Below are 24,193 nucleotides of genomic sequence, written 5' to 3' on the forward strand. Positions count from 1 at the left end.
TATATATATATATATATATATATAGAGAGAGAGAGAGAGAGAGAGAGAGTCGACAATTATAGAGCTCTTCAATTGATCCATCCTCTTATATGCTTCTGACTTGTTTCGAAGTTTTGATGTCCATTATTTAAATCACTATCATGGGTGTTGTATTATTTTCATGAATGATTCGTAAATAGCAAATAAGAAAGATACGAATACGACATATATGTGTTCATATGATATGATAATTGACAAAAGTGTAAATGATTGGTAGATTTGATTTAGATCCATTATAAAAAAAAAAAAGCAACCAGGGCCCACGTGAACAAGTGTGTATCTATGGTTTTGAAAGAAAGAACGAATCTGTAGGAGACGACACATCTAAAGTCAGATCTAAGAGAGGCTCACCCAAAGGAATCGGAGATTCCGTGGTTGAAATCGAGAATGGAGAGATCGTGAGCGTATAGATTCATTGAGTTCCCTTTTGAATTCTCTCTTTCTCCACCGAATCTTTCATGCGAGTTTCGGGTGAATTTTTCATGCGAGTTTCGGGTCGGTCCATCTGTTATGTTTAGTACTTACAACTACTAAGAGATGAGATCCAAAAACCCCTTTTCCAATCTACCTTCAAATACCATATCTATTATCATATTTGAAATCGATGCATCTATGAATCTATAGCTCCGCATTTCTTGTACTAGTTCGATAACCATTGATGCAGAGCAATTTTTGAGACAACCCTTGATCAATGCATTATATATATGATCATTAGAAAAAACAACCACCCTTTTTCATTTTCCCAATTACCTTTTTCAACTTCATATAGTGAAAAATACAGAGATCATCATACATGATAACAAGCAGTTTCACCCCTTTATCAATAAAACTATTAAATAGTACCAACGCCTTATCAACTCTATGTGCATTGTACAAAACATGCGTCATGACATAACGAAAAGATATATGGAGGTCAATCCCATTCTTTTTCAACTTATTATATAGGCCAAATGTCTTGTCCGTTTTTCCATTCGTATAAAAAACATCAAGCAGAATTTACAAGATGATGACCCTTATATTGTATCTCCAAGACAAGCTTTTGGACAACATCAAAGTTGCTTACCAATCTTGCTCGAGACATCTCATAAAAGAGATTTATACCTTTATCGGCCAATAGGGCCATGTGTATTCATTTATCATAGAATTAAAAATTAATGCATTTGAAACATCCTTTGGTAACCATATAATTGAACATTTGTTCCGCCTTGTCAAGACAACTCTACAGACAAAAACCATTGATCAATGAAATATAAGCAATAGTGTTTAGAACTAAACCTCTTCGGATCTATCTCCTCGTAAAATTCCTTAATTTCCACAAACTTCCCCTCTTTAGCGAGTACATCGATTATTCTATTGAAAGTGACAATGGATAAAAATAACGTTGCAAGAAAAATGCGAAATATACGGAATTTCACCAAACATAGTCCTCTATCAGTTCTACAAACTTGTATATAAATATCGGCTGAATCACAGTTTGGGTTATTAGCCGCAGATTTAATTGAATATGATAAATACACCCTCTCAGGACAAAAAGTCATTTTATTACCATAAAAAAAACTACACTCTCACTCTCTCAGTGTGTGCGCAAATCCATATGGGACATTATTCATTCATTGCCGCTGTCACTGCAAAACTTATGTTAAAGGCCTGTTGGTGTAAATCGTCCAGAGACTAGAGCTAAAGAAATCAGACAAGATTTGTAGTAAGAGAGAATGTTTTTGGGTACTTACCTTCTGATTTCGGCTTGTTCGTATGTATGAACTCATCATCATCATCTCTAATAGCTTTTGAGTGAATCAAGGGATGATTTCATCAGGGATATGAGCTCTGCCTAGATAAACCTGTTGCATCTCCAATCTCCATATCTGCATCCCACACACACACACACAGTATGTGATCATTTTACGTATTAACCCTACGTATGTATACCATCCATACTTACCGTGTCACGGAATTCCACCCTGATGTGAGGCACATTGGTTTTGTGAACGTCGTTTCCGTCTGGTCCTCTTTTGTAATAATCTTTTCCCAGCCAGTGTGACTAAAAGAGAGATTTAAAAATATTATATAAACAATCAGAAACTGTTAAGAAAAAGGAGATGAAACCTTGTGGGCGTTTCATCCTATAATATGTGTTTTCATATTTGGTATTTTACCTTCTGGGCATGTGAGAAACCTGACTGGTAAACCGAGTTACGAGCTATCTCACACAGATCACATGAACTCAACTTCCAGACCTGGTAATGCAAGAAGCAAGGGTCTTCTTTTACTTTGGTATCAAAAAGAAAATTCCAGGCGTCACACGATTTTCTGCTGAAGTTTCTCTCTCCATGGGGTTCAAAATGAGTCGATGATAAATTATAATTTCGATTTTCTGAGCTATTGACTAAAGACTTACTGAGGCAGCGATGCTGTATTCTTCCACAAGAGGCTCTTTAGTTAAGTGAATCTGGAGAGGGTCGTCGGTAGAGAGGGAAACATTGAGACCTCTTAGGAAAAACATGGGAAATGGGTTTCGATGGTAATCCAGAAACAAAGAGTTGTTGCTCAGAGGAGACATCGCCAGACCGATCTATTTAACAAAAAAAGGTTGGAATAGTTGGCTTGATGTTCTCATCATATAAAAAAGTGAAGAGTAGGCCAATGAAACCAAGGAAGAGGTCCTCTCACCTGTGCCAGGTAGTAGAGATACTGAAGCACCGGAGATTTCCGCAGATTAATTCCATGAGCAATATTATGGCAGGTGAGAAATGTAGCAGCAAGGTGGTCGATATCCCCAGCCTGAAAATTTTCAGACGTTAATTTCATTAACTGAAAAAAAAAACATGGATATATGATGAGAAAGAAGAAATTGCCGATTACCTCCCCAGAATGAGGTCGTAGCTTGATGGTAGTCAGGCCCTTTGACTCGCGAAACTGAAGGAAGATAAGAGATATGATATCCTTGGATCAAAGAGATTATACGATAACAAAAATAAAGTTGCAGAAGAAACCGGCAAGAAATGGTACCTTGTTTAGCACATAGAGGTTAGCATAACAATAATACAAATAGTACGAAAATGCAGGGTTGAATGCGTTAGTCCACTGTGATGGAGTGGGCATGTGTTTTGTGGGACGTCTTTCTGGTTTGCTTTCATCATCCACCAGGTCGAACCCAACCACCTGAAATACAAAACAAGGGACAGCCATCGGTCAAACAATGAATATATATATTGTCAATGGGGCATACAGATAGAAGAATCAGCATATATGTGTGTATGTATATATGTAAACCTGATTCAAGAAAACATGGAGCTGGGGATGCGAATCGGGATCCACTGTAACTTCAAATAGCGGAATGAATATATTGTCAATGATGTTTTGAAAAGATGTCACTATACCCATCTCCTTGTACACATTGTACAGACGTGGAAGCTAGTGAGCAAATAAAGAGGAAGATTTAGTACAGTGAAAAAATATGAAAGAGAAAGCATCAGCATACTATGCAGATGAAAACATCAAAGAGATGGCAACCTGAATTAACCAAACAACATTCTCGCTGTATAAATCATTGTTCACAATCCAACTAGCCAGTTGATCCCATTCACTCATTTTTCTGCCGTATATAGATATTCTGTATTCAGCCATCTGCAGCGTTCACAGAAACCATCAGGAAGAACAATACAGTCGTTTTTATCAAACAGGCAGAAAAAACTAACATAAACTCTTAAATTTGATCTTCAGAATCAAGTTGATGCATCACATTAGCACCATGAAAGTTTACATCAAGCATAAAAAAGGGATGAGATGCTCTTTCGTTACGTGTCGTTTCTTCTTAATGCATAGGGCTACAGCAAATATCAGTGTGCGATGTGTGCAGGTTTTAGAGGGCAAGCTGCTTACCTGATATTTACTAGCTTCAAGGTCTGAAAAGACTTGCTTTGTTATCTCACCGAGAAAGCGGCCTGTATAAAAAAGAAGGACCAACGGGTTTGTGTTGAAACCAGAGTCATAGAGAGTTGCCGTTATATAGGAGTGCATGACAGAAGCACTAAACAATTTAACAATGTTAGACGGAATGACTAAGATAGTAACAGTATTACCTTGGATGAGATTATCCTGTTTAAGGAAAATCTCCCTTAGCCTACTTTGACCACAAGGATTATACTTAAGATTGAACTTGTCAAAACGATGAAAGGTACTCTTGTCTGCATGAACATCCAAAAGATCGACGTTCAGATCATACCTGTTCATAGTTTGAACAAGAGGAAGAGGATTGTTACTTCTCGGATCTTAAAGGACGCATCACAAAGAAGTAGACTAAATGTATTGAACCATTTTGAAGCCAGATGAAGTAGATTAAATCATTAAACTAGTTATTCTTAGAAGTTCTCTGAAAAAGAAGAGATAAATATGCCATTACCCAGTCAGATCCAAGCTCTCAAAAACTTCTTTCAAGGTCAAATATGTCCCATCTCGAAATATTACAACCTGAATAGAGAAGCAAGGGACTATAAGTACCTCAAACTGAACAAAGATTGTCTTGACTCTTGCCAGAACATATAGCTTAAATGGTACCTCATCGGGCTCTTTCCTGAGCTTTGACTTGATAAACCTTAAAAGGTGTTTCTGGTTCATGCAGGCTGAATGATGAACATGAGTGTCAACCTTCCTGACGTTATAAAAGTCACGATGTGGTGCACTTTTCTGAGCCAGAAATTCTTTGTCCGCATTAAGCATTAAATGAAGGTTGAATTTCTGAAATCAAACAATTACACCATCAACATGAGAAACTTTTTTTATCAACAGGCAATCTCATCTATCCAGAATCATTACCTGTTCTAGGAGCACCAAACGACGGTGGCATAAAGTTCGAATATTTCCAGTGGCTATGACCTTAAGTATAAGATGCAAGTCGGTGAAAAATGTTGTTGCATCAGCCACTGGGAAGAGCTCTTCTTTTGCTGGTAACAGAGAAACAACACACGGGGCAATTAATAGAAAACAAAAGGAGTAAACACAAACAAACTTTGCAATAACAGGACAAGGAAGCGTTTAAATTTCGACCCTCAGCTTCTTACCATCTTTATTTGCAAACACTTGGACGACACCATCTTGCATCTCAAAATAATGCTGTTAAAAATAAAATTAAGGAGAATCAGATTCATCTGAGTTTGCTCCATGTCCATCACAACATTGGCGGGGTAAAACCATTAACTCACATTAGATTTCCCCTGCGGAGTGTACGTGAATGGCTCCAGATTGGGTTTAGGGGTACTGGGATCAGATATGACTTCTTTTTCCCATGGAGCAACTGCTTCTCCAAATACATACCTTTTCCGCAGCTCAAGGCATTCTTGAATACATCTATAGGATTCAACTTCATCGGGAGTTGGCACCTCTAGCGGAAAATATATGCAAGAGCCATTAGAAAACCATTTCCCTTGAACACTAGCTGTTGTAATCCATACAGTTTCAGGTACCCACTAAGGACTTCAATGTCTCAGTTCTCACAAAGAGTAACGCCTTTATTCGAAGTCGCTTTTCATATTCAGAGTCCTTGGTATATTTGATTAGTAGTAAACTAGCAGGTTCTACATAAACAAGCATGCCATGATTGGCAATGACAGGATGAAGGTACCAAAGTTCAAGCAAAGCTATATATTGTACACAACAGTGACTGAAATTAGGTGAGACAACCGACAAAAGTGATCAGAGTAGTGGTCATTTACCCATAGGAGAAATGTTAAGGCGGACAAAGGTTTCTTGCTCCGGCTCTTTACGCAGAATGTCAGCTGCTATAGGATCAGGTTGAACTCCATGCAAGTCACCTGACACACTGTGGGAACGAATAATGCTTGAAGCCGCCATGGTTATTTGTTCTCCGTTGTCATTTGCAGTCTACATGCATAGCTTAAGTATAAGCCCAAAAACCACCTCACTTTTTCCCTGCTCAGACACGACAAAAATAGCCAAATATTAATTAACCAACTCACAGCATCCCCATCGGCAAGCAAGTACGAAGCATCCTGAGCATCGGTGTCTGTCATATTATCTTCATCGTCTGATTCTTCCACGCTCTCGAAAGCACTGGCACTAGGAACAGGAGATTTTGGAGAAATGGGTCTGATAAGATTTCCAGATTTCCTGGTAGAAGTCGCGAGTACAGAAGATCTCCCCGCGCCTGGAAATATAGGGTATCACCATAAACACATAAAGACAATCCATATCCAGCAAAAACGCAGCAATTCAGTATTAAGATGCATAAAACATGACACATGTACAAAGTAGCAATTCACCTAAACATGCATTAGTAGCAAGTAAACAATGTAAAGGACCATTACAAAGTAGCTCACCCTTCCACAATTTCCCTTAGCCAATTTTTTCAAAGAAGAACATCGATGCTTGTGGTACTAACCTTCAGATGATAAGAATGCAAGTAGAAGAGAGTAAAACAAATTCAGTATTAAGATGCTTCAAGGTATAGTGTAAGTATGAAAAGCTGCCCACTACCATTTACAAGACATCTTTTTCAGTGACTTCTTCCTCAAAGTCCTTTTACACTGCAGAGACCAAATGAATATGATCCCTTCTAGATTCAGATACCATCTAGGAAATGTTGACAGGAAGGAAAATAGCAACACATCAAAACCAGAAAGCACATATTCTTTCGCCGATTTAACACATCGATGAAGTCCAAATAGCATTTTGTAGCAGCAACATCAAAACCAAGCAATCTCTGGTACACAGTTTCTCCCACTCGAAGCACATAAACGATACAAGTATTTAATCACCAATGAAACTAAGGCCCAAAACCTAACCCGATCATTGAATGTTCTGTATAAACAATCAGAAACTATATACCTTCAGATGGAGTGTGAAGCTTCGGCAACCCAGGCGGGATTCCGTCGTCGATGAAGTGACCGTTGGCGCGCTTCTCTTCGTCTCGTCCTCCTCCTCCGCCGCCGTCGATTCCACCGGAAAAGTCTGTGACATCGGGAAGCGACGCCGAGCCGCGGCGGTAGTAACCGTTCGACATCCTCCGGCCATTGCTCCGCCGCTTCTTCAGGTGTTGCTGCGGTGAGTCTCCTCCGGAGAACTCCCTCTCCCTCTGCCTTTCTCTCTCCCTCTCCATCGCCTTGGCGAACTCAAGCAACTGGTTGAGAGTCTTCCGGTGCATGAAATACGCCGAGACGGCGACGAAGGAAGCTCCGAAGAGAGCCGCCATGGCTAGATGCACGACACTCGAATCCATGGCGTTCGATCAGAATCTCTGTGCCAAGTGGGAGAGTACGAAGACGAAACCCACTGAAACCGTTCGTACTGAGTGGCGACGAAGAGAATAAAATTTCGGCTCTGCTTTCCTCCGTTCGCTATTTATAGGCCCATTCAGAGGACGGTGCCTCCATGCCCCAATATTTGTACAAAACAAACACACAAAAATGTAAAATCAAATCTTCCATGAAATAATATATTATATTTCTTTTTCTAACGCTCTGATAATTATAAGGTAATATTTGGTTGCAATTAATATATAATATTACATAGATATAGTGACAGCAGAATATACTAAATATATGTAACAATTTATAGATGAATGAATACAACTAATTTGAATTCTAAAGCACATATTTTCCACACACACATGTATATGTGTATACATTAGAATGTTAGTTTGTAGTTTTCTTTACTGCCCGGGGAAAAAAGTAACTATTTGGATACAAACAGAGTATAATTACGGTTTACTGTTCCTCGTGATAGATTTATGGTATTAAAAAATCTGGTACGTCGGATATACGGAATATTCATAATACTCCAAAAATTATTGCGTACAGAAATAAAAAGGAGTTTATACATTTTTTTCCGTCGGTATCCACATTGGATATAAGCTTTTAATAAGTGATGATGGTAACTTAATTTATTCACATGATTCCTGCATATAAACCATGAGCGTGTCCGCCAAATGTTATATATATCTTGGAAGACGCACAATAATGCATAAAAATTCACAAAAAAAAAAATAGAACAAATCACCGATGAATGATATCTACCATCATATTATTACAATATTTATAGCATATAATATAATATAATATAAGAGTAAATTAATATCTAATGTAACTTAAACTTAAGATGGGCCAACTAAAATCCAGACAAATGGGCTTTATTTTACGTAATGGGCCGAACGCGGCTTGAAGGTTTAGGCTTCCGTTGGCCGAAGTAGAATTGAATGACACGTGGTGGAAACATAAAAACTGATACAGCGAGTGTCGAAGAAACCCTAGCGTCTCCTTCAGCCATCCTCTTCCTCTCTCTTTCTCTCGGCCATTTCTTAAACCCTAGTTCTCCTTCTTGAATATCTTCCTCTCCATCTGGTTCGATCTCTTTGGGCTCTTGTAGGAGATGAGTTCGGACGACGAGAGAGAGGAGAAGGAGTTGGATCTCACTTCTTCCGAGGTTGTCACCAAGTACAAGAGCGCCGCCGAGATCGTTAACAGTAATTCCCTCCATTTCTCCTCTATTCGATTGGTCATTTCTCGAAACTAAGTGTCATTTCCAGTTCGCGCGGGTTTCGATTTCATCGGGTTCTCTTCGAAGTTTATGGTTGTTTTTTCATTGAGTCTGTATCTGATGAGTGATTCTCTGTATGGAAAATGGCAGAGGCGTTGCAGCTTGTCGTGTCGGAATGCAAACCGAAAGCCAAGATTGTTGATATCTGCGAGAAAGGAGATGCGTTTATCAGAGAGTGAGATTTTGTTTATGCCCAATTATGTTTTACGAGGCCTTTTTATTGACCAATGATTTTTTTTTAATGTGTAGCATGTGTTAATCTTCCTTTTATGTGTTACTTGTTCTCGATAAAGGCAAACAGGGAATATGTACAAGAACGTGAAGAAGAAGATCGAACGAGGTATCGCATTTCCAACATGCATCTCTGTCAACAACACCGTATGCCATTTCTCTCCGCTTGCCAGCGATGATACATTATTGGAAGAAGGTGATGTGATGAAAATGTAAGTTATTTATGTATCCCATGTCTCGTCTTTAGTACTTAGCTTCCGTTTCTGATGTCGTTTTTGTATTTTGTACGAGTTTCTGATGTCCTTTTTGGCATTGAATCTGATGCAGTGATATGGGATGTCACATTGATGGGTTCATCGCTGTTGTTGCTCATACCGTTGTTCTTCAGGAAGGACCAATTACTGGGCGTAAAGCTGATGTTATTGCAGCTGCAAACACTGCCGCTGAAGTTGCCTTGAGGCTCGTGAGACCTGGGAAGAAGGTATTTTCCATTTGTTTCTGTTCAATGACTTCTCTTTCTTTTATAGTTGGGTGTGTGTTGTATGTATGTCTATATGTTCTGAATAATGTCTTTACCCTCTTACAAATTCTAATAGTAGATTTGGTGTCCGGATCATTGCCTTTAATTGCTGAAACCCAGATGATGAACACATGATGTTGGCTATGGATTTACATCCAGTTGATGCTTTTTGTCATAGTTACTCTGATGGGATGTTGTCTTGTATTGGAGTTCTCTCTTTGAGTATTAGTTGAGGAGTAAATGGATTTCTCTGGGGGTAACTTTACCGAGGAGATTCTATTTTAAAGTCCCTCTTTTCCATGTTACCAATATCAAATTTCCACTTGTTCAAGGCTTCAAAAGGTTGCTGCTTCTTGTGCTGATAACTATTGCCTTTACAGTGTTTTATTTTTTGTTTTTCAAGAAAGATATTGTGAAACTGTTTCAGCATTTTTCCTGTTCGACATGAAATTCAATGTGAAGAAAACAGTATTTAATTATGGGTTGAGCTTAGTTCTATCAGTATACACTGATAGAACCGAGCTCTCTCTCACCCCTTCTTAATTTCTTCAGGTTTTTTAGGCTGTGGTTAATTTTTGTTTTCTGCTACCTCCTCCAGTAAATTTTGATTTCTGGATTCCCTGAGGATGAATATTTCATATAAAGCTATGGATTCTTGTCCAAATGAAGCTTTATGTCATAGTTACTCTGATTTTGGGAATTATCTACTTCCTGTGGCGTCATCGGTATGCAGTTTTACATTCCAAAATACTGTAGTGATGGTATTAACCAAATGTCCTGTCTTCCTGTGACAGAACCAGGAAGTAAGTGAGGCTATTCAGAAGGTGGCTGAAGCCTATGACTGCAAAATAGTAGAAGGTGTTCTTAGCCACCAGATGAAGCGGTTTGTTATAGATGGAAACAAGGTTGTCCTTAGTGTATCCAATCCGGAGACAAGGGTCGAAGATGTGGAGTTTGAAGAGAATGAAGTTTACTCGATAGATATTGTAACGAGCTCTGGTGATGGGAAGGTAATTGCACTGCTGATATTATCTCGATGAGCTGTATATGTCAGCTTGTCTTCTGATGATCTTATATCTACAGCCGAAGCTATTAGATGAGAAGCAAACGACTGTCTATAAGAGATCTCCAGATAGGAGTTATCATCTTAAGATGAAGGCTTCCAGATTCATATTCAGCGAAATCAATCAGAATTTCCAACATTTTCCATTCACAGCAAGGTTTTGGTTTTGCTTTTTGTCACTCTTCTTCTCATGGTTCCAAGGTCCATCATTTTAAACCACCTTGCATTACTGAGATGATACATACCAAAAAAAAATACAGAGTTCTGGAGGAGAAAAGGGCAAGGCTTGGGCTTGTGGAGTGTGTCAACCATGATCTGTTGGAGCCATATCCCGTGCTTCACGAGAAACCCGGTAAAAAAATTTTAAGACCCGTGACAATATAAATCGGATTTTCTACTCTATGATTGGACTAATCACGTGTATGTGTTCAATGGTCATCATGGGTGTGGTCATTTCAGGTGATTTTGTTGCCCACATTAAATTCACAGTCCTGCTGATGCCAAATGGGTCGGACAGGATCACGTCTCATACACTTCAGGAGCTCCAACCCACAAAGACAATAGCCGATGATTCTGAAATCAAAGCTTGGTTAGCATTGGGTATCAGAACAAAGAAGAAAGGTGGTGGAAAGAAGAAGAAAGGTACAAAAAAACAACAATCTAGAAATCATGCCCAGTTTTTTTTTTTTTTTTTTTTTTTTTTTTTGCTTTCATTAGTCGGATAAAAAGGCGGGTTTAGATCGTATAACGGGTTCTGAGCCTCGGATTGGTCTGTTGGAAAAAAATGCAGGAAAGAAAGCTGGAGAAAAAGCTGAGGCTGAGCCAATGGATGCTTCAACCAACGGAGGAGGAGCTCAGGAATGATGAGCCGACAGAGAAATGAAGTCTTTCTTCTTTGTTTCATTGATACTTTGTTGAGAATTTTTGTGGTACTCTCCTTTTGTATGTCTTCTTTTAAAAAAAAAAAGATGTTTTTTTTAAATATTTTGTTCTTTCTCATAGACTCTCCAAATGCTATTCCTCTTCTCTCTCAATCTCATGTTTAAGCAGATTTAGAATTACAAACTGGCTGGCCTTTTAATACTGTTGTACAACACATCATATTGAGCCCATATGAGCTATGGGAAAATTCTTGTATAGAGGTGTACATAATGGGTGTAAAACGGGTCCCGATCTGGAAAAATTTTAGTCCAATCTGACCCATTTTTTAGCGATATATCCATATCGTCTTGGTCTCCGAACCAAACATATAATTTTTAAAAATAAAATTTTAATACTAAAAATATTTAAAACTAATTTTTATATTTAAAAAATATTTAAAATATAATAAAAAAAATAAAATTTTAAACAAAAAACAAATTAAATATGTAATAAAAAAATAAAATTTATATATAAAAATACTTTAAAATATATAAAAATATTAAAATTTTAAAAAAAATATATTTTGTTTGGTCCGCAAGTCAGCCCGGTCCGTGAGGAACTGGCTCCCCCCTCGTGATGGGTTGGTTCGTATGATCCGGTTTTTTCTGGGCTCAAATATTTTGAGTCCAACTCAGAAAAATATGGACCGACTCACGAGTCGGCCCGCGATCCGCGGCTCGTCGTTTTACACCGGAGGGGTACGACGACGAACGAGAACCCTCTGAACGATTTAGAGGTTTTTGACGAGGTCATTTTTGTTTTTAGTTTTGTCTGGCAGAAAGAAAACCCCACAAGGCATAAACCTCTCTCTGCATTTCTGAGCCCGATTGATTTGCTCGAGAAAATTTCTGGGGAAAATTCTCCGTTGCTTTCTCGGAAAATCCACAGAATGGCCACGAGCCTCCCCAATTTCTTCGGTCCATCCAAAGAAACCCTCAAATCTTCTCACCCATCAAATCTCCGCCGCCATTGATCCTTCACCCTCTCTCCACCGTTCATCCAGATCCGTCGCGAACGTCCTCCTTGACTCTCCTCCGGTTTCTCTCCACCGCCCGTCGCGGCCCGGCTCGCCCCAAGAAGGTCGATATCGGAGCCCGGGCGCGTCAGATGCAGACGCGCCGCCTCTGGACGTACGCCCTTGCCTTCAGCTGCGTCGCCGGTTTCGTCGTCATCGTGCTCAACCAGTTCCAGGATCAGCTCGTCTTCTACCTCACGCCGACGGACGCGATGGAGAAGTTCGCGGAGAATCCGACGAAAAACAAGTTTAGGCTCGGCGGTCTGGTCCTAGAAGGCAGCGTCGCGCAGCCTGCGGCGTCTCAGGAGATGGAGTTCGTGATCACCGATCTGATAACGGACATAATAGTGAGATACAAGGGTTCGTTGCCGGATCTGTTCAGGGAAGGTCACTCTGTTGTCGTCGAAGGGTTCATCAAGCCGTTTACGGATGAGGTGAGAAAGGAGGTTTCGACGAAACCTGTGTCGGGAAAAGCGAGAGGCCTTGATTGTTACTTCTCGGCGACGGAGGTTCTGGCTAAGCACGACGAGAAGTATATGCCGCCGGAAGTTGCGGCGGCGATCGAGAAGAACAAGAAGATGATTGAAGCTGGACTGGAAAAAGAACAAGCTGCTAAACTGGCTTCTTAGATTGGTACGATCCATTGATCCAAAATTTTCCAATTTTGAGCATTTGGGTATTGTTTGTTTCTCTTAGGGGATGATTATACTCGATCATTGTCTCGCCGAGAGATTCGGCTAATTTATTCTTGGATGACTACAGAGGTTTGATTCTACTGGGAATTAGGCAAAGAACCAAATACTATACAATAGCCTTGTCTTTTCCCTTAAGGCTTGTTAAGTATGAGCTTCATTCTTGTTCTGTCATCAAATAAAAACCATTTACAAGGGGTTAACATTACATGTGAATCCAATTTACATTGTGTGTGTGCGAGTTTTGTCCTTGTCTGCTCGGTTTTGCCATGGCTGGATTCTTGACTTGTTTGTGTTGGATGAAACCGTTGACAAGTGGAAGTGGGCATTGTTCTTCCATAGCTTTGATGTTGGATACTCTCCATGCTCCAAGGTACTTAGTTCTTAGGCAGTGTAGCCATTCCTTTTTTATGCTATTAGATTTGACTGCTCGGAAGTGAAATAGGGGGCTGCCTACCTTCCACACCATAACAAATGTGTAGTGCTGGCTGGTGGAAATTGAATGAGTTGCAGCTTAATGTTTTGCTGAACTTCAATTTATCAGGCACAGATTCCGACTAGTGTGATTCTTGTTTTCGAGGTCCGTTCTTGTTTCTTCTCGTCAGGCTGCACTTGGTATGGGTTGAACCCATTAAGTAAATCCCGCATCATTGGCTTCTTTGATCTTTTGATGTATGTATGCATCGGTTTATGCATCTGTAGCTACTTCCCCATACATGCATAAGCTTCAAGGCTCCTTTCTTTTTCCAGTAAGAGGATGGGGATCATAGTATTAGCTGTCGTTATCAGAAATCACTGTCAGCTTCATATTACTTTAAAAGTCGATACCTTTCTGCCAATATTTTGTGTTCTTTTGCTGCTCTTTCTCGGCCTCGTGTTATCAACATCTTCCGGTTGTTTGTTGTATCGTTTTTTTTTTGTGGTTTGTGATTGATTGCTTTTGAGGTGGAAGAGAGTTTCTTTCATTGTTCTCGACTACATTACATACATGTTCCTCCACCCGCTTGTCTAAGACCCCTTGTAATGTATCTGAATTAACCTATCCAAGATCTTATCACTTGGGTGAACAGAGTAGGGTTGGATTAGAAACATATTCATGTTTGGTTATTTCTGAATTTAAAAAAAAAAATTATAATAATTCGGTTTTTATATTTAGTGCAGTGTAGTGCTATTTGGATTCGGTTTTGACAACTTTTATATTGGTAAAAATAATAATTTTTTTAAAAAAAAAATATCGTTTTTTCGGTTATTTCTGTCAGATAAATCATACTCGTTCAATTTTTATATCAATTACTCGTTACTGATTATTTATTCTGTTATTGTTATTTTCCAAAAAGATACCCATTTCTCAGAATTCCATCAAAGGCGTTGGTTTATGGAGATGCACGTTAAGCCCAATTCTAAAGAAGGGCTGATAATGGTGAAGCCCATGAGCCCAATATCAGCCCATTAAAATCCAAAAACGCAAAAGGACAAAACAGTAAAACCACAGTTTTTTTGGGGGGTCGTCAAGGTGCAAGTCTATTGGCGTCACCGACTTGACGCGAGCGTGTATCTGGCCGAAAACCCTCCTGCTCAAGAATTTTGTATGGGTTAAGGAGGGCTCCGGTCAAATCCTCTCCCAAATCCCTAATTTCGTCGTGCTTGAGCTTTTTTCCCCCATTCGGTTTCTCCAGTCTGATCTTCGTTTCCGTAGATAATGATGCATAATTCAAATGACGATTCTGAGTTTGATGTCAGACCAATCGGAATGCTTGTTCAGCGAAGAGACGAAGGTGGCTCCGACAACCTTCATCAGCATCCGGACAACGCTTCCGAAGGATTCGGTCCGGCGATCAGGATCGGTGTCTCTCATGGCTCGTCGCAGCACGAGCTTCAGGTTTCTGCAAACGCCACTTTTGGTAAATGGTCCTGTTTCGCCGGAAATTTCTTCTTCAAAATTGAGCTTGTCTCGACCCATTTGCTTGAAATTTTTCGATAGCGAATTTGACTGACACTTGGGACTTTACCTGTGTTATGATCTGTTTTCCTAATTTCCGTGCAGATGATTTCGGTTCTGTTCTCTCTAGTTTCGCCATATATTTTATTAACATGTGAATTTCTCTGTTATTGATTGTCTTGGCGTTTAATGTATGGGGAAGTGCGTGAATTTTTCGCTTGATTTTCCAACTTCTCGATTTCATTATGGTTCGCTGATACAGGAGATTTGAAGAAAGCTCTTGCTCAGAAAACTGGGCTGGAGCCAAGTGAACAGAAGATCTTGTTTAGGGGACATGAGAAAGAGGATACCGAACAGTTGCACGCTGCTGGTGTCAAGGACTCGTCTAAGGTTGTCCTTTTGGAGGACCCGAAAAAGAGAGAGGAATGGGTTGAGAAGCAGCCAGAGGTAACTGAAGAGGTGGCAAAGGCTATTGCTGCCATTACCGCAGTCAGAGCAGAGGTTGATAAGCTCTCGGAGAGGGTGAGTAAGGCTTTTCATCTGATCTGATGAATCATTGGTTTCTGCAACGAGAGAAGAGGAAATCCCTTAAGGGTTTTGCTAAGTGGTTTTTGTCCTTTTGGATTTAGGTTGTTGCTTTAGAAGCTGCTGTTAATGGAGGGACAAAAGTCGCAACAGAGGAGTTTGATATGTCTGCAGAGCTGCTCATGAGACAGTTGCTCAAATTGGACAGCATTGAGGCAGAAGGTGAAGCTAGAGCACAACGCAAGGCCGAGGTTTGTTTCTAACATCATTTCTTTTCCGTTTAATTTAACTTCTTCCTCTGTATGCATTTATGTTCTTGGAAAAAAAAATTGTATTTCGATGCTGATGAAATGTTGAATATTCTTGTTTCTATAGGAAGCCATTTTCATTGCTTAAAATTAGTTGGATTTGCATCTTTGGTGTACTCAATATCTGTTTGCTTTTACTTGGCTGAGGTTGAGGCAAAGAATATCCTCACCGAACTGCCCAGAAGACCCGAGGATACTTTACTTGTAGATATGTGGTAGAATTGCAGGGCATAGAGGAAGAGTTCATAAGGCTACATTTTTTTACTGGAATTCTCTCATTATATTAGGATAATTAACTCACTGGACATATATATACCCATAATGAATGAGAGGATGAGGATGACTTCCCTCTTCAGTGTCAGAATTATCGGCTTAATTATTGTCAGAATTGCTTGTTCACTTAGGAAATCTATTCAATCTTTAGAAGCAGAGGAGATATTGCTTTGTTTGGGCTGTATTCTATTCTAATTTCTCCTTAACAAGTTGGTTTTGAAAGTAGAAGTAATGAAAAGGAATTGAAGAAAGCTTCAAGATATTCTCTATCTTGATTGTAAAAAGTATGCCACAAAAGTTGTTGCGTTTCTTGGTGAATCTGAACTTGAGTGACTCGGAAATGGGATTCTCTTTTGCAGGTAAGAAGGGTACAGAAGTTCCATGAGATTATCGACGGACTGAAGGTGAAGAATGCAAATCCGTTTATCGATAAAAGCAAGGCTGCCGCTGTGACCACCGAGTGGGAGACGTTCGAGAATGGTGTTGGAAGCTTAAACCCTCCTCCAACTGCTACTACTACTAGCAAGGTAACACAAGACTGGGAGAAATTCGATTGAATTGAACTTTAAAAAAAGGGTTATATTATCAGACAATGTTATATTGTTATTGAGCCGTGATTCATTTCATGTTGGCTTATTATAGATTTTGTTGAGAGATCTTCTTTGGCTTGTAGACCCCCACCCACCCTCTTTTTTGTGTTCACTGGTGGAAAGGACTCTCAAACAGGCTTCTTCCTTCATCTCTTCTTGCTTGAATTGCATTGTCTGGACTCTGGCCATTGAACTTAGGGATGGGCATTATTTATATTATATTTGGTTATTCAGATTTTAACGATAAAATTATTTATTTTTTAAAAAAAATTATTTTTACTATTTGTTTATATTTTATTTGTATTCGATTTTAAAATACCGATCAATTTGCCAAAAAAACAAAGTTCATTTTTAATGGTGATCTTGTTTTGTTATAGAAAAAAAAAAACATTCTTTTGAAAATAGGCCAATTGTCTGACCCACTTTAGTATTAATGGGCTTCGATGATCTTACAGAGAGCAGTCGTTAAAAATAAAACTCCGCAGATTAGGCTTCAAAGGTTTGCCAGTTTTGCAATCTAGTCCTCCAAACAAAAAGAAAGTTAATGTTTCATCAATAACTTTTTTATTGATCAATTTCGTCAGCAACGAAGTTAATGTTTCAATTTCGAGTATTCTTTTCTTACAAAAAAATAAAAATAATAATTAGCATGTCCTACAGAAATATCAAATTAACTTGAATGCTGCAGAAATACATTGCTATATTCAAGCACATATATATATATATATATATATATATATATATATATATGTGTGTGTGTATACCTGCACAAACAAATATACATGTATATATGCACGTGATGACAAAGAATAGAATGACGAAGTGAACAGGCTTTAGTTTAATCATATAATTCATATTATTGTTGTATTAGTAACGGTACATATTGACATTAACAAACAATAAAAGCAAAAGCTTATGTATGTTCAGACCCTTTCTAATGAAACAGGATGGAAATCTTAAAAACAACAATGTTCGAAACGTTGATTTTTTATTTTTTTTTGGTTAGTAATTTGTTCTAATATAAAAACAAAAAAAGCATTAGTGAGGATGAATGATGATTATATTATGGTAATTTTATATGTAAGATGGGGTCATATGATTATTCAAAATGCAGGAATGTTAATTTAAAGGGCTTAGAAGGCTCGGCCCAATTGAAAACCCACTTCATTTGTGGCCCAATTTGTATCGTGGCCCTTGACCCATGACTCAACCCAAGGAAAGCATATGCATTAAAACATTATGGGTGTATATATATATATATATGTATGTATATAATGTAGGATAACTCTTTTTTATCTCCATCTTTAATTGGTCCATTCTTCTTTGTCGACACACCCATATAGATTAGTATAATTTTTGCGTTTCAATGTAAATCAAGTAATAATAATAATGCTTTTGTAAAGTTAAAAAAATATTGTGAAGAAGATATAAAACAATTTACCTATAAAAAAGAAGATATAAAACATATTCTTAATTTTGATGTTATTTTTGTGTACCGACACGTTGATTAATCACCAGCAAAAACAGACTTAATCACAACCAATTAAGATGATTAGTTACTGATTAGTGCATTGAACACAGTGTTAATTAATAAAGCGTGTTGACATGACTCCGCCTATCTATAACAGCACATTTGATTATTTTTTTCTTCTTATTCACAACTTATATTATGTCCTGTCCATTATTATTATTTAATAAGAAATTGCTTCCTGGGATACAAAAAAAGTGATCCAAGACAGCCTAGTATTCTCATTGTATTAGTAATAATATTTTATAAAATCGCCAAAGGTAATGATATGGCTGTTTTCTTAACTAAAAAAGTCATTTAAAAACAGTTGAACAAACATCAGAAATCATATTCCCAATGCAAAGCTGGCACGATAAATTTCTCTTACAACATGTGTGTGTGTGTGTGAGAGATCTATACAGCTGTCTGTATGACAAATGCAGTGCTGGCATTTTGTTGTGAATTCTATTATCAAAGTACTCTATACAATTATAAAATATATTTGCGTTATTTCAAGTGTATATATAATCAGAATTTACCAGTCAATTGACACAAACTGGATCCATAATTTATGGCTATACCCGTATATATATCCTGGTAGAACCAAATCTACATAACCAAGATTTGCACATAAAAACTATAAAAATTTAGATGTCTGTCAACATTTTATAAACAGGCCTACAAATGAACCCATTAATCAGTATCACATTAACCTTATAAAGTTGATATTCTTAAATTAGATAACCCAAATACAAAATAACAATAATGATTAGAAAGGCTAAATGGGCCATTCTTGTTACACGGACATGGATCCAATATTTCGGGCCCAATTAAGACAAAAGCGGCTGTTGACGTGGAGTGGGACCCCACACGAGCGACACGTGACGAATCTTTTGTTCCAGACACGATCATATCTGAATGAGCGCGTGGTGTGTACGCTCGATGAGCGAGAGTGTCTAACCCCTCCACAGGCCTGAAAAAGACAGATCGTGGCGAGATTGTCTGGCCCGAGGGAATTATTTCGTGATATACTTTATTATCCAGACACGATATTAATTCTCAATTTAATTTTAAATTTTTTTAAATTTCTTTCGTATTGAATTGCATGTATTTAGTAAAATTAAAATAAAAAAACGGAGATGCCAACGACATAACCACAACATAATAATAAGTAATCGCACATTATTTGTATCAAAACTGGGAAATTAAAAAATGATGAAAAAAAAAACATTGCATTATTATTAGGGCGCATGATTGTCAAACTAGAGAGGTAAAAACAAGAAACAAGAGAGAGAGAGAGAGACCAATTACTTTGTCTCGATTTTTACGGGGAGAGTTCATAAAATGGATGGGAAAAAGAATTTGAGAGGAAAAAAAGGAGGGGATTTGATGAAACTTACACTGCAATAACACGTCTTCCGAGGAGGAGGAGGAGGAGAAGCGATCGAGAATCCTCCTTTATTGGCGAGAGAGAGAGAGATTAAGCGGAATAGGGGAGGGAGGAGAGAGAGAGAGGTCTGAGATTTTTGTTGGCGGTTTGCCGTTCAGAGTTCCGGCGGACGTAGCCGTGATCCAATCTCCGGTGAAAATTATTTCTTTCGATTTCTGGTTGCTACCCATTTGTCAGATCTTACGAAATTTCCCGATTTCTCTGATGCTGTTTTTGCTATGCAGCATAATCTGTTCACGACAATGCGAAACTTGAAGCTTATAGAAGGATGTAAAGGAACGCAGGTTTACGCTCTCAACCCGTCGGCTCCTCCTCCGGCAAGCGGAGGCGCCGGCAGCGGAGGAGGAGTTGGTGACAAGTTCCTTCAGCACCTCCAAGACCATCTTCGTGTCAACTCGATCCGATCCAAATCCTCCCGGACTTATCCGCCGCCGACCCAAACGAACGCCGTCGTGATGCCGAATTCCCTTCTCCCTTACGGCCTCCCCGTCACGGATCTGCTCGAACCCCAGATTGATCCCTGTCTGAAATTCGTCGATTTCGTCGAGAAGCTCGCCGAAGTCTACCGTCGGATCGAGAATTGCCCGCAATTCGAGAAATCAGGGGCGTATCTGGAACAATGCGCCATCTTCCGTGGCTTATCCGACCCGAAAATTTTCCGGCGGAGTCTCCGGTCGGCCAGACAACACGCGGTCGATGCCCACACGAAGGTTGTCTTGGCCTCTTGGCTCAGATTCGAGAGGAGAGAGGACGAGCTGATCGGAACGACCTCCATGGATTGCTGCGGCAGAAATCTGGAATGCCCACGAGCAACCCTTGTCCCCGGGTACGACCCGGAATCCGTATACGACCCGTGTGTCTGTTCCAAAACTCCCAAAGCAGAACTCAACGACGATGTCCCAGAATGCTCGACTTCCGACGAAGAAGATTACGACATGTCTTTCTGTATCGGCGACGACGAGGTTCGATGCGTGCGGTTCAAGATCGCTTCATTATCGAGACCCTTCAAGGCAATGCTATATGGTGGCTTTAGAGAAACGAAACGAGAGACCATAAACTTCACCCAGAATGGAATCTCCGTCGAAGGGATGAGAGCTGCAGAGATTTTCAGCAGAACCAAAAGGTTAGATATGTTCCCTCCAAACGTTGTCTTGGAGCTTCTTAAATTGGCGAACCGCTTTTGCTGCGACGAATTGAGATCCGCATGCGATTCGCATTTAGCCCATCGCGTTAGCAATCTGGACGATGCAATGTTGTTGATCGAGTATGGATTGGAGGAATCCTCGTACCTTCTCGTGGCGGCTTGTCTGCAGGTTTTTCTCAGAGAGCTGCCGAGTTCTATGCATAACCCTAATGTCTTGAAGATATTCTGCAGCCTGGAAGGTCGGGAGAGATTGGCCTCGTTAGGGCACGCCTCCTTTACACTATACTTCTTCTTGAGCCAGATAGCCATGGAGGATGATATCAAGTCTAACACGACAGTGATGCTGTTAGAACGTATGGTTGAATGTGCAGCCGATACATGGCAGAAACAGCTCGCGTATCACCAGTTAGGGGTCGCCATGCTTGAAAGGAAAGAATTTAAGGATGCTCAGAGATGGTTTGATGCAGCGGTTGAGACGGGTCACGTTTACTCCCTCGTGGGTGTGGCTAGGTCTAAGTTCAAACGTGGCCATAGATTCTCGGCGTACAAGATGATCAACCCGTTGATTTCGGGTTACGTTCCGACCGGGTGGATGTACCAGGAGAGGTCATTATACTGCAGCGGTAAAGAGAAACTCGTTGATTTGGACACTGCAACGGAGTTAGACCCGACTCTGACCTTCCCGTACAAGTACCGGGCAGTTGCAATGGCGGAGGAGAACCAGTATGGTGCTGCCATTGCGGAACTGAACAAGATTATCGGGTTTAAGGTCTCTCCAGACTGTTTGGAGATGCGGGCATGGATTTCTATCTCTATGGAGGACTACGAGGGGGCTCTGAGAGATATCCGTGCACTTTTGACGTTGGAACCGAACTTCCTGATGTTTAACCGGAAAATTCACGGAGATCATATGGTGGAACTGCTCCGGCCGCTGGTCCAGCAATGGAGTCAGGCTGATTGCTGGATGCAGCTGTACGATCGGTGGTCTTCTGTGGACGATATCGGATCCCTGGCTGTTGTCCATCACATGCTCTCTAACGATCCCGGGAAGAGCCTTTTACGGTTCCGGCAGTCTCTTCTTCTATTGCGGTAATGCTTTTTAAAGCTTTTCGATTCGAGATTGTTGTACTTAGAATGCGTGTTCGTGATTCATGGTTCCATTGCATTGCGTTACGACAGATTGAACTGTCAAAAAGCAGCAATGCGTAGTCTAAGGCTGGCTCGGAACCATTCAAAGTCAGAGAATGAGCGACTTGTTTATGAAGGATGGATATTGTACGATACAGGCCACCGAGAGGAAGCCCTGGCCAAGGCCGAGGAGTCTATATCGATCCAGAGATCTTTTGAGGCGTTTTTCCTCAAAGCTTATGCTCTTGCAGATTCTACACTTGATCCCAAATCTTCAAAGTACGTTATCCAGCTCCTTGAAGAAGCCCTCCGATGCCCTTCAGACGGTCTTCGTAAGGGACAAGTGAGTAAAAGTTCAAAACTTTTCGACAAGCAATTCGATTTCTGTTAAGTGAATTTCAGATTCATCGGATTGGTTCCATGATCCGGACCCATTTCCGAATCAAGTTTTCCTAGGGTTATTCTACACAAAATGGCATCAGAGTAATGCTAGTCCCTAATATACTGAATAAGAGCTCATATTCTTCATAGTATATGAATTGGGGATTTAAAGCTTCTGAACTCAGGTTTTAAATTTGTACTTGTGAGATAATAATTCCGTGTCATCTGATCTTTTTACAATAAAGTTGTCTTCTTTTTTTTTTCCTGAAGCAATTCTGTATTGTGGTTTACAAACTTGTAATGTAGAGGGTATGAATACAAAATTTATACCTAAGGCTCTATATTTCTTCAGAATTTGGTCGGATCTAAGGAATTTTCTTGCTCTATTACAGGCATTGAACAACCTGGGAAGTGTGTATGTAGACTGCGATAAACTGGATCTTGCTGCAGATTGCTACATGAACGCGCTCAACATCAAACATACACGAGCTCACCAAGGTCTTGCTCGCGTTTATCATCTTAAAAACCAAATGAAAGTTGCATATGACGAGATGACAAAGTTGATAGAGAAAGCTCAGAACAATGCTTCGGCTTACGAGAAGCGGTCTGAGTACTGTGACCGAGAGATGGCACAGAGTGATCTCAGCATGGCCACACAACTTGACCCATTAAGAACATACCCGTACAGATACAGAGCCGCAGGTAAACTAATTTTCTGTATCTCTTCTTATTTATTAACCGTTTTGGCCGTCTGAAAATTGGAATAGACTCATAGAGAGAGCTAAGCACTAGAGAACATATTCAGATATCTGAGTTGTGTTTCGGTTAAAATCTGATCAAACCGGATGATATTTTGTGGAGATGGAAGCAACGTGGCAACCTTTGAACAAACATGTAGAAACCCATCTGGGTTATTGGTTTTAGATTGAATCCGTTAAACCCAGACAATATTTGGTTGTACTTGAGTCTATATCTGATTAGTCGAGGTAGTTGTTACTTAAAGTATCCACCTTTAGAGAGACTGAAACCGAGACACTAGTTTGAGATTATGCAGAAATCACAAAGATGACATGCTATTGCAAGGAAAACATTTTGAACTTCCGAATCAGTATTTATGGCATTTTTTACACGAATTGTTTGTTTTCCAGTTCTGATGGATGACCATAAAGAAGCTGAAGCAATAGCCGAGCTCTCGAGGGCCATAGCCTTTAAACCAGACCTGCAGTTGTTACATTTACGGGCAGCATTCTACGATTCAATGGGCGAATGCACGGCTGCTCGTAGAGACTGTGAAGCAGCGCTATGTGTTGATCCGGGACATGCAGATACTGTTGAACTCTATCACAAAGCAATCAAACAACGGAATCCAGAGCAGAAGTAAGAGAGTTTCAGACAAAAAAGTCTCGGCCTTTGTCTTCTTACATCACCCTGTTTCTCATGGGCAATCAATGGTTGCCGTCTCGTCCTCTGTTACACGGACACTGGTAAGCTTCTAGGTTGCTTCGTTCCTTCCTGGAACATTCTGGAAGAAGAACTGGCCTCGTGTTCTGTGATCGAGAAGGTCGGTTTGAGCTTACCGGGGGTTAAAAACCAAAGAAGCAGAATAGAATGTAAATAGAAAGTTCACACATTTCGAGTTGATTTCTTGTTTTGGTCGGAATTTGAGGACTGGAGGAAGGAAATATAGTAGTGCAGTGTGCTCTTGCTGTTACAGGAGATTCATTTTCTAGCCAAAGGGAACACAAAAGAAGACTTGCCTCTGGTGAAACTGGACTTCTTGTTCTGTCCTGTTTCTAGATGTTTCAGTGTATTCCTTCTTTCTTTCTTTTTTTTTTTCTTTTTTTTTCCCTCGGGCTTAAGCGTATTATATGTAATTGTATCTGTAACTTCATTTCCATGTCTGTTGTATTGATTCTC

The 24,193-nt window shown here is 39.7% G+C and overlaps 6 protein-coding genes across 9 annotated transcripts in view; 5 read left to right on the forward strand and 1 right to left on the reverse strand.

Annotated features, from left to right (window-relative positions):
- The window catches only part of LOC104807018, a 3,336-nt gene extending 2,895 nt beyond the window's left edge, over positions 1–441 (forward strand). The window contains exon 11 of the mRNA XM_010532127.2: positions 352–441. Within this exon, the coding sequence (XP_010530429.1) occupies positions 352–441 (90 nt within the window). The remainder of the gene's footprint in view (positions 1–351) is intronic.
- A 974-nt stretch (positions 442–1,415) lies between these two features.
- Positions 1,416–7,371, reverse strand: LOC104806610 (AMP deaminase-like). 3 transcript variants are annotated; one of them, XR_770636.2, is made up of 20 exons: positions 6,883–7,371; positions 6,015–6,202; positions 5,751–5,919; positions 5,241–5,419; positions 5,100–5,151; positions 4,855–4,982; positions 4,597–4,776; positions 4,442–4,509; positions 4,122–4,264; positions 3,922–3,983; positions 3,553–3,666; positions 3,313–3,453; positions 3,049–3,201; positions 2,902–2,955; positions 2,710–2,820; positions 2,438–2,611; positions 2,196–2,276; positions 1,982–2,080; positions 1,770–1,904; positions 1,416–1,664 (listed from the first exon to the last, which is right to left on the reverse strand). XR_770636.2 is itself a non-coding variant. In XM_010531594.2 (19 exons), the coding sequence occupies exons 1-19, from the start codon at positions 7,271–7,273 to the stop codon at positions 1,836–1,838; spliced, it is 2,556 nt and encodes an 851-aa protein (XP_010529896.1). In that variant the 5' UTR covers positions 7,274–7,371; the 3' UTR covers positions 1,416–1,835. The 3 variants fall into 3 exon arrangements, 1 of the variants encoding a protein (XP_010529896.1); XR_770637.2 differs by having other exon boundaries at positions 1,416–1,672; XM_010531594.2 differs by having other exon boundaries at positions 1,416–1,904.
- Positions 7,372–8,283: 912 nt separating this feature from the next.
- On the forward strand, positions 8,284–11,404 carry LOC104806611 (ERBB-3 BINDING PROTEIN 1-like). Its single transcript, XM_010531595.2, has 9 exons — positions 8,284–8,515; positions 8,680–8,764; positions 8,883–9,032; positions 9,148–9,301; positions 10,135–10,350; positions 10,424–10,560; positions 10,664–10,755; positions 10,863–11,045; positions 11,194–11,404. The coding sequence occupies exons 1-9, from the start codon at positions 8,422–8,424 to the stop codon at positions 11,265–11,267; spliced, it is 1,185 nt and encodes a 394-aa protein (XP_010529897.1). The 5' UTR covers positions 8,284–8,421; the 3' UTR covers positions 11,268–11,404.
- A 561-nt stretch (positions 11,405–11,965) lies between these two features.
- Positions 11,966–13,239, forward strand: LOC104807019 (cytochrome c-type biogenesis protein CcmE). The gene is made up of 2 exons (XM_010532128.1): positions 11,966–12,022; positions 12,213–13,239. Exons 1-2 carry the CDS (start codon positions 11,966–11,968, stop codon positions 12,966–12,968), a joined length of 813 nt encoding a protein of 270 aa, XP_010530430.1. The 3' UTR covers positions 12,969–13,239.
- A 1,296-nt stretch (positions 13,240–14,535) lies between these two features.
- LOC104806612 (BAG family molecular chaperone regulator 4) lies at positions 14,536–16,899 on the forward strand. Its single transcript, XM_010531596.2, has 4 exons — positions 14,536–14,932; positions 15,233–15,492; positions 15,600–15,746; positions 16,436–16,899. The coding sequence occupies exons 1-4, from the start codon at positions 14,731–14,733 to the stop codon at positions 16,631–16,633; spliced, it is 807 nt and encodes a 268-aa protein (XP_010529898.1). The 5' UTR covers positions 14,536–14,730; the 3' UTR covers positions 16,634–16,899.
- A 2,552-nt stretch (positions 16,900–19,451) lies between these two features.
- On the forward strand, positions 19,452–23,897 carry LOC104806614 (ethylene-overproduction protein 1). 2 transcript variants are annotated; one of them, XM_010531598.1, is made up of 5 exons: positions 19,452–19,755; positions 19,848–21,856; positions 21,947–22,238; positions 22,669–22,978; positions 23,425–23,897. In XM_010531598.1, the coding sequence occupies exons 2-5, from the start codon at positions 19,866–19,868 to the stop codon at positions 23,655–23,657; spliced, it is 2,826 nt and encodes a 941-aa protein (XP_010529900.1). In that variant the 5' UTR covers positions 19,452–19,755; positions 19,848–19,865; the 3' UTR covers positions 23,658–23,897. The 2 variants fall into 2 exon arrangements, with proteins under 2 accessions (XP_010529900.1, XP_010529899.1); XM_010531597.1 differs by lacking the exon at positions 19,452–19,755 and having other exon boundaries at positions 19,842–21,856.
- Positions 23,898–24,193: the final 296 nt, after the last annotated feature.

Source organism: Tarenaya hassleriana, unplaced genomic scaffold (assembly GCF_000463585.1).
Source record: "Tarenaya hassleriana unplaced genomic scaffold, ASM46358v1 Cleome12, whole genome shotgun sequence".
Lineage (NCBI taxonomy): Eukaryota > Viridiplantae > Streptophyta > Magnoliopsida > Brassicales > Cleomaceae > Tarenaya > Tarenaya hassleriana.

Bases quoted from the DNA above. Each gene is read 5' to 3' on its own strand.
- LOC104806612 (XM_010531596.2), top strand. From the start codon at position 14,731: ATGATGCATAATTCAAATGACGATTCTGAGTTTGATGTCAGACCAATC. The intron at 14,933-15,232 runs GTAAATGGTCCT...TCGCTGATACAG, and splicing joins TTCTGCAAACGCCACTTTTG to GAGATTTGAAGAAAGCTCTT. The intron at 15,747-16,435 runs GTTTGTTTCTAA...TCTCTTTTGCAG, and splicing joins GAGCACAACGCAAGGCCGAG to GTAAGAAGGGTACAGAAGTT.
- LOC104807019 (XM_010532128.1), top strand. From the start codon at position 11,966: ATGGACCGACTCACGAGTCGGCCCGCGATCCGCGGCTCGTCGTTTTAC. The intron at 12,023-12,212 runs GTACGACGACGA...GAAAATCCACAG, and splicing joins CGTCGTTTTACACCGGAGGG to AATGGCCACGAGCCTCCCCA.
- LOC104806611 (XM_010531595.2), top strand. From the start codon at position 8,422: ATGAGTTCGGACGACGAGAGAGAGGAGAAGGAGTTGGATCTCACTTCT. The intron at 9,033-9,147 runs GTAAGTTATTTA...AATCTGATGCAG, and splicing joins GAAGGTGATGTGATGAAAAT to TGATATGGGATGTCACATTG. The intron at 9,302-10,134 runs GTATTTTCCATT...TTCCTGTGACAG, and splicing joins TCGTGAGACCTGGGAAGAAG to AACCAGGAAGTAAGTGAGGC.
- LOC104806614 (XM_010531597.1), top strand. From the start codon at position 19,842: ATGCAGCATAATCTGTTCACGACAATGCGAAACTTGAAGCTTATAGAA. The intron at 22,239-22,668 runs GTGAGTAAAAGT...GCTCTATTACAG, and splicing joins ACGGTCTTCGTAAGGGACAA to GCATTGAACAACCTGGGAAG. The intron at 22,979-23,424 runs GTAAACTAATTT...TTTGTTTTCCAG, and splicing joins GTACAGATACAGAGCCGCAG to TTCTGATGGATGACCATAAA.
- LOC104806610 (XM_010531594.2), bottom strand. From the start codon at position 7,273: ATGGATTCGAGTGTCGTGCATCTAGCCATGGCGGCTCTCTTCGGAGCT. The intron at 3,454-3,552 runs GTTGCCATCTCT...TTTGCTCACTAG, and splicing joins ATGTTGTTTGGTTAATTCAG to CTTCCACGTCTGTACAATGT. The intron at 2,081-2,195 runs GTAAAATACCAA...TCTCTCTTTTAG, and splicing joins GTTTCTCACATGCCCAGAAG to TCACACTGGCTGGGAAAAGA.